This window comes from Podarcis erhardii, assembly GCF_964252035.2.
Source record: "Podarcis erhardii genome assembly, chromosome: 14".
Classification (NCBI taxonomy): Eukaryota; Metazoa; Chordata; class Lepidosauria; order Squamata; family Lacertidae; genus Podarcis; species Podarcis erhardii.
In genome coordinates this window covers 10,591,122-10,599,260 of record NC_138503.1, presented here as the reverse complement: position 1 = coordinate 10,599,260, position 8,139 = coordinate 10,591,122, and the positions used below count along the sequence as shown (strand labels likewise).

Here is an 8,139-nt window from a genome sequence, read left to right as displayed (position 1 = left end):
AAGCACTGTGTATTTGTGTGTGCACGCACACACACACTGGTTTGAAATTGTTTTTAAAATATATATATTTTATGTACTGCCCAGAGAACAAGAGTAACTGGGCTGATACTGATAAACCGAGTGACTAATTAACTGAATAAACTAATTGTCTCGTCAAGACTGTAAAGGGCCGCAGATTTTAGATTTTATTGCAAGGCTTTGAAATAACCCTGTACTCCTAAAACTGAAATTATGTTAGATGGGGATGATTTGCCACTCCCTCTCCCGCCCCCATTGGGCTCCTGTTCATTTAAATGTCTCCTGACAACCAAATTGCCAGGACGTGGAGATTCATTCGGCAGTAAATCTATTAAGGGGCAGTTAAAACAGCACGGGGAGACGGGCAGCTCAAGACTGCAACTCCCACCAGCCCTAACAATTGACTGTGCTAGCTGGGGCTGATGGGAGTTGTAGTTCATCTGCAGTCTTGGGCAGACCCATCCCTGATGCAAGGCGAGGTAACTGCCTCAGGTGGCAGGATCCACAGGGGCAGCATGATCCCAATGTGTATCTTTATTTCCCCCCGCCCCCCGCTCCTGATGTAGATCTTCAAGCACCCCTTCTTCCCTGGCAACTGAGGGGAGCTATTTTAGGGTTCTCTTGAGGTGACAAAATCCCTTGAGCGGGCTCTGCCTGGAGTAAACTCATCCATTTGCCAGTGCCCACAGTAGTACAGTGTGTCTGGTTGGTGGTTCGAGCCCACCCAGGGACGGCTGTGGGCAGAATTCCTGCATTGCAGGGGGGTTGGACTAGATGACCCCGGGGTGTCCCATGATTCGATGATTAAGCGAGAAACGGACCTTTCTGGAGGGAATGCCAGCGCGGGAGAAAGGCGGGTTATAAATATCTTAAGTAATAAATGAAATCAGATAACAGCCAGCAATTTCAAGTCCCGCAACGCAAAGCGGGGATTTATTCTGAATGGATTCCTACCTCTTCAGTCACCTTCGTCCAATATGAGCCGGAAGTGAAGGTTTGCTGCAAAACGCCCCGACCCGCTCTCCCTCTATATCACCCCGGCTTGTAAAAAGCTCCCTCCGTGCCGCTAGGCGGCGCTGAGGAAACGCGCGGCGTCGTTTTCCTTGGTTGGTCCTTCTAGCCCCCAGCGCTTTATAGCTCTCTTCCCGGCATGCTTTGCCCTCTTTTCGACCGGCCGCCGTCGACATGGTGAGCAGGAGGGCGGCGGAATCCGAAGCCATCCGCCGCCGGGGGGCCATTGGGGAGGGAATGTGGGGTGGAACTAGCACCGGCGGAGGGGGCTGCAGGTCGCCCGGTCGGTAGTCCAAGGGCTAAGCCCCCACTTCTTGTCCCTGCGGGCTGAACCCGACTTAGGAGGGTGGGGGGCCCCTGTTTCTTCCGGTATAGAGATGGCTGCATTCCTTGAGTGAAGGCTCCAAGGCCGCAGTTAGGCCGGCCAGGCCTTGCATGCATTTAGGGGTAGCGCAGGGGGTGCGGGGCGGCGGCTGGGAGATCCAGTGGGGAATCGGGTTCTGTCATGGCGGCGGAGGCGATCCGTGCAACCTTTTCGTAGGCCTCTGTTCACTCGCGATGGGAGAGAAAAGGAAAGGAAGGGTTGGGAAGGAGGCGAGTATAGGGCGGCCGCCTTCCCTTTCCGGACCTTGGGGCGCCCTGATCCCCGAGTACCTGTCAGACGGTGAGAAATCCGGCAGAATCAAGTTTCCCTTTGGCGTGATGGGGCAGCATGTGTGTGTATATATGTGTGCAGCAATGCATCTGCGTACCAGAGAAAGGTTCCAGAGGATTTTAGGCTTACGATTCAGGTATAGGAGAAAAGGTGTCCGGAGTGTGTCTCTTAAATATGGTATTCTCACCTCAAGGCTTCCTCGACCTTAGCTGCCCGACCATTAAAAATGCTGTTGAAAAGTAGCTCACTCCGACTCTTGCCCTCCCTCCCCTTGCCAAAGTGCCTAAGGTTTGTCCACACTTTCATTTGGATGTGACCCACCTGGATTTGTGGACAATTTAAGGCTGGGCAAGGACTTTCCTGCAGTTAGCTTGGGACCTTTTCCCTGCTGTGCCTGGGGGTAGTGCTGACCTTTTTTTTATGTTTTCTGGCCATGCATGGGTAGTGCTGACCCTTGTTACTGAGGTTTACCCCAAGTTTAGAAGCTTCTGTCTCACCCTTGGCAAACCATGGCCTAAGCAGTGACACAAGGCATAATAGATAGGTAGCCGTGTTGGTCTGCCATAGTCAAAACAAAATAAAAAAAATCCTTCCAGTAGCACCTTAAAGACCAACTAAGTTAGTTCTAGGTATGAGCTTTCGTGTGCATGCACACTTCTTCACACTTTGGTATCTGAAGAAGTTTGCATGCACACGAAAGCTCATACCTAGAACTAACTTAGTTGGTCTTTAAGGTGCTACTGGAAGGAATTTTTTTATTTTGTATTGACAAGGCATAATGTTTGTATGTAGCACAGTGCAACATATGCCACGTAAATAAGCTTCCCTTCTATTTAATAGAATTCTGTTAAATGCAGTTGCATGAACTCCTGATAGAAGTTGTGTTTAAACATCAGTCAAAAAGTTGTGAATGTGAAGCCTTAGCATGTTCTTAAGTCCCATCCTCTCCAGGTGTTTTGGATTGCAACTCCCATGATCTCTGCTGTTTGGCCATGCTGACTAGAGCTGATGGATGTTGTAGCCAAAAACATCCGAGAGTCCCAGTTTGGGAAAGACTGCCTCAAAGGGACTGTTTCTACCGATGTCACCTTTTCTGAACCCTTTTGAGATAAGGCTGCACACGTCTGCCACCTTGCCCCTGCTCCCTATTTGTTTCCAGTGCACCATGTTCTGGACCTGAGTGTGTTGATAGTAAGGCCATTGAGAGGGAAGCTGCCTGGGGATTCTTCCACTCTTTGCAGCGGAGCGGTTCTCAACCTGTGGGTCCCCAGATGTTGTTGGACTACAACTCCCATCATCCCTGAGCTCTGGCCTTGCTAGCTAGGGGTGATGGGAGTTGTAGTTCAACAACATCTGGGGACCCACAGGTTGAGAAAGGCTGCTGCAGAAAAGGCTAGGCTGAAGATTTTAAGCCCCTTGCAAAATTTATTGTGTAGTCATTCTGTTGCATCTTGCTGATTTTGCTTTCTCTCCCCTCCCCCCCCCTTTGACTCTCCCAGGGACGAGTGCGCACAAAGACGGTGAAAAAGGCCGCCCGGGTCATAATTGAAAAATACTATACCCGTCTTGGGAATGATTTCCACACAAACAAGCGAGTATGTGAGGAGATCGCCATCATCCCTAGCAAAAAGCTGCGCAATAAAGTTGCTGGGTAGGTTGTTTGGTTCTGATCTGCTAGCACATGCTAGGTGACACGATGGAAATATTACAACCAACTGCTCTGGGGAGGTTCCAGTGAGCTAGACACCTTTCTTAACAACCTGCATCGAAAGTGACTTTGGTCTTGTTTGTGGCCTGGTCATTGATAGTGCAGGAAGAGAATTCTTGATAGCATTTCCCGTGTTTGGAGGGTTAATTCTCATCCCTATCAAACCCTGAGCTTCTCAGACACTCCTGTGGGCTTCTCCTTAATTAGCCAGAAGGTTAGAACGGGTGGGAGATTATTTCTTGTGTGTGTCTTCAGTTTTTCCTTAATGGGACTTAAGAGAATCACAGTCAAACTTAATCAGACACCCCTCTCTTTGCAGGTATGTTACCCATTTGATGAAACGCATTCAAAGAGGACCAGTTAGGGGCATCTCCATCAAACTGCAGGAAGAGGAAAGAGAAAGAAGAGACAACTATGTCCCTGAGGTAGGTTTTGAAAGCTCAGATGAGTTACTTGTGGTGCATAGATTCTCAACTCTTCAGATAGCAAGGAATCTATTGCCTCTCCTTTTTTTTTTTTTTTTTTGCATGCTTTGAGAAGTTGCATGTATTCTTTTGACATTCTTGGTCCAGCACTCTTGGCGTACTTTACGTGTTTGCTAAGAAATGCAGCATTCACCTGGGTGGCCTTACTGCTGATTCAACTTCTATCTCCCAGTGATGTAACAATGAACAAACCAGGTCACAGGTGACGTTGTTAGACATATATTACACTGCAACTTTGAAACAGACATGAATATAATGCTAAAAGCCAGTTAGGAATGCCTCAAAAGGGCGAGGGACACTAGGATGGCATACTTGGATCTGAAACTAGCATTGCATGTTGTTGTTGAGTTGGTCCTTGAGAACTGGACAGATTTAGGTAAGAGTATAGAACCTAGTCTAATAAAGGCTTTTTGTAATCTTATGTAACACTTACAAAGTTCCTACCATTTTCTAAGTGCTGTACTTACATTATTAGCTGAGACAATCCCTGTCCACAGGTCCATAGTTAATACAAATGTTACATAAGGAACGGAGAGGGAAGAGGAAAGCAAGCCTCAGAACAGTTGCTTCTTCATTGGCAAATAGATGGGAGTAGGTTGATCTCCCCTTGCTATGATCTTTCTGGAAGGCAAGGGGTGCAGCCGTCTAGTTGGCCCTAGATCACCTGGCTACTGGCAGAGGCTAGAATGTGCATCTCCTCAGCTCTGTAGCCTCAGGTAACTAGCAGGTGGAACAGCATAGAAGCTTGAGCTATGGCACTCAGCAGCTTGTGTCCAGTAGCTAGGATATGCTGTGCTTGTTCACTGACATGGAGAAGGAGTGACAAACCTGCATCGAAAGTGATTGTGGCCTGTTGCTTGTGGCCTGATCATTGATACTGCAGGCAGAGAATTCCTGAAAGCATTTCCCGTGTTTGGGGGGCTTCTTTCCATCCCTTCCAAACCCTGAGCTTTTCAGACAATTTTTGTGTGTGCTTAATGCAGTAGTGTGGTGTTCACTGCTTGAGACTTCTCAAATGCTGTGTGGTTTTTTAAATGCCTCTTAGTAATAAGGGGTAGTTTTGCTGGACTCTATCTACCTGTGTCATGACAAAAACCTTACTCCTGATTTTCAAAACTAGTGGCTGGTAATCTCTTTGCAGAGAAGTATCAGCAAAACAGCTTAGGTACACAACCTCTCAGTAAAACACTCCATTTCTTTTCTAATAACTTTCAATGTCAGTGTCTTTTCTGCTTGTAGCCAAATTCTAGGCCAGAACCCTAGTTGACTAGGACTGAATACAGGCTTCCATTTCACTTTTGTTTAGGCACTACCCATCTGATTGATGTGGATTTTCACTCAAGCTGTATAGGAGGAATGGACTAGTTTCTCCCTTGCTCTGCATTGGCATTGGTTGGCTTTCTTATGAGTGTTTGTAGGAACAAGACCAAGGGCTTTTTGTTCATTCACAACTTGCCTTTTCACAGTTTAAAGCAGCATATTTATTGATTCTATTGAGAGTAGCCAATACAAGCAATACAGTGGTGCCTCGCAAGACGAATGCCTCGCTAGACGAATGCCTCACAAGACGAAAAACTTGCTAGACGAAAGAGTTTTCCGTTTTTGAGGTGCTTCGCAAGACGAATTTCCCTATGGGCTTGCTTCGCAAGACGAAAACGTCTTGCCGCTAATAGCCGCTAAGCCGCTAATAGCCGTGCTTCGCAAGACGAAAAAATTCGCTAGACGAAAAAACTCGCAGAACGAATTAATTTCGTCTTGCAAGGCACCACTGTACAATACAAGCCTTGTTAAAAATGTAGCATGAAGACGTATTATGAGATGTTTACCATTGTTCTGGCTAAAAAAGCAAGATCCAAGAAGCCTGTATTCTACAGACCTTTGGTACTTTTGGAATGAAGACTGGGGTCACTTCCTGGGGACTTGGTGTTGTTTCTGATGGATTATCCACCTAGTTAGGATACCACTGGTGTGACTTCTAGGATGCAGTTGGGAAAGTGAAGTGTGAGGAGTGTCTGATGCATGTTTCCTGCCCAATAATTTGCTTCCATGTACTGAAGATTGCTGTTCTCACACTGGCTCCTCTGTTTATGTAACATCACGTTTCAAATGTGTCATTGCCTGATGTTTCTAATTAGTATTTTGGTAAATATAAGCCTAGATTATTAAACCTTGAGCAGTTGTCATGGGTGATCCTTGTGTATGCTTGGTAGACCAAGAATCTGGGTATTTAATGGAGCAATAGAAATAGGCCTTCTGGTTACTTTGATGAACTATGAAATACTTTCCCAGTCGCCATACTCTGGGGTGTGTTTGTGTGTGTTGGCCAAGTGCTGTCTCCTGTCACTTCCCTTTCCTGATCTATTCTTAGAGCTCTGTAGCTGCTGGTGAATCAAGAAGATTCTGCTCCTTTTAAGCATTTTCATTTTCTTCTGAAAGTTGCCAGAAGATAGTGCAAGGCAGCCCAAATCTTGAAATTTTGACTGTAGCTCCATCTAATTTGGTACTGCTGGCATGTTATGCATGAATTTATCTGCTTACAACCTTTGTTGGTGTCACAATGCACCTAATGAGCGGTAACTGTACATAGGTGGAAGGAAATTGTCATATATATGTTACAATCCTAAAATGTGTTCCCTTAGTTAAGGGATTACTATGACTGATGTGGCACCAGAATGAAAACTTTGACTGTAAAGTTGGGAGATGATTGTACAGAGCTCATTCCCATACCAGAGAAATCCACTCCAGTGTCATAATATTCGTGGACTGGTGTATATTTTGATATTGCTATTGGCACACTGTTTTGGGGTGCTCCTCCATTTTTTCTTTTAAGCTAGTCATTAGTAGTAGCCTCAAGCAGACTACGGAACCATTGTCTGGTATAATGTTTGTATCACATACATGTGCTGTGTTTTCCTGGTGTTAATTGTGTTTATATAGTCTGTTGACTGCTATTTAAACCAAATCTAACCTCTACCTCTTTCCCTATCAGGTCTCTGCCCTGGATCAGGAGATAATTGAAGTGGACCCTGATACCAAGGAGATGTTGAAGCTCCTGGTGAGTGGGGCAAGGGGATTGGCACAGCTCCCAATAGGAACTGCTCTTCTAACGGTCAGCTAGCTACTTCTTGAGAATCACTGTCAATGCAATGTTCTCTGTGCATGCATTTTTTTTTTTAGTACCAAGAGGTCACTCTGCCAGGCAGCAGTATTCAAAGTACTCTTGGGGGCATTTTTCTTGAATGCTGCAGTGTTAAATGGTCATTGGATCTTGTTGGCTAAGCCCAGGCTGCTTGGGGGATCATTTTATTGTATTTTTGCTTTCTATGGAAGCCGCCCAGAGTGGCTGGGGAGGCCCAGCCAGATGGGCGGGGTAAAAATAATTTGTTGTTGTTGTTGTTGTTGTTATTATTATTATTATTATTATGTTCTCCACAAATACAAAGTGCTGTCGTTTATTGTGTCGGTTTTGTGCACCTTTTAAGTTAGTCTCAAAAGTTAAATGACATTATTCCTGTAGCTAGTCAGAATGAGGGAATGCCCTCTTCATTTATCAACACTGAAATCCGCTTGGTGTGTCTTTGTTAAATGTTCCCTGTTCTGTGTTTCTTCCAGGACTTCGGCAGCCTATCCAACCTGCAGGTCACACAGCCTACTGTAGGGATGAACTTCAAAACCCCAAGAGGCGCCATTTGAATCCATTGCCGAATTTTCACTTTTAAAATAAATATATAGAAATAAAGCTGTGACTTGTGTTCTTGTGCGTCACATTTGCATCACCTAAGTTTGATACAATACTGTGCGGAGTGGCTCTGCTGTGGACATTTTTAATCCAGGCCAAGATCTGGCTTACGGGGGCCCATGAGAAGAGGGGTTTTCATGCACAAACTAAGCACACAGTTGTGCTGTATGTAGCTGGATTGACTATTAGGGGCATTTAGGAAGGTGAATGTGCAGTGTCACTTGAAAAATGCTTCCCCCTTAAATTAGTGGAGGATCAGATAAGAGATTACCGTATTTTTCGCCCTATAGGACGCACTTTTTCCCCTCCAAAAATGAAGGGGAAATGTGTGTGCGTCCTATGGGGCGAATGCAGGCTTTCGCTGAAGCCTGGAGAGTGAGAGGGGTCAGTGCGCACTGACCCCTCTCGCTCTCCAGGCTTCAGGAGAGCCGCAGCGCCAGCCCCACAAGGTCGGGGGACAGCAGGAAGGCGGAAAGCCACCATCCCGCTGTCTCCCGATGTGGTTTGGAGGCTGATGGCGGGG

At 46.1% G+C, this 8,139-nt stretch overlaps 1 protein-coding gene and 1 long non-coding RNA gene across 2 annotated transcripts; one reads left to right on the top strand and one right to left on the bottom strand.

The window, feature by feature from the left end:
• Window positions 1-1,066: 1,066 nt before the first annotated feature.
• RPS17 (ribosomal protein S17) lies at window positions 1,067-7,616 on the top strand. The gene is made up of 5 exons (XM_081839380.1): window positions 1,067-1,206; window positions 3,184-3,335; window positions 3,712-3,817; window positions 6,867-6,932; window positions 7,490-7,616. The coding sequence occupies exons 1-5, from the start codon at window positions 1,204-1,206 to the stop codon at window positions 7,568-7,570; spliced, it is 408 nt and encodes a 135-aa protein (XP_081695506.1). The 5' UTR covers window positions 1,067-1,203; the 3' UTR covers window positions 7,571-7,616.
• On the bottom strand, window positions 7,067-7,491 carry LOC309328974. Its single transcript, XR_014150972.1, has 2 exons — window positions 7,311-7,491; window positions 7,067-7,194 (listed from the first exon to the last, which is right to left on the bottom strand). It is a non-coding gene; the product is annotated as an uncharacterized lncRNA (long non-coding RNA).
• Window positions 7,617-8,139: the final 523 nt, after the last annotated feature.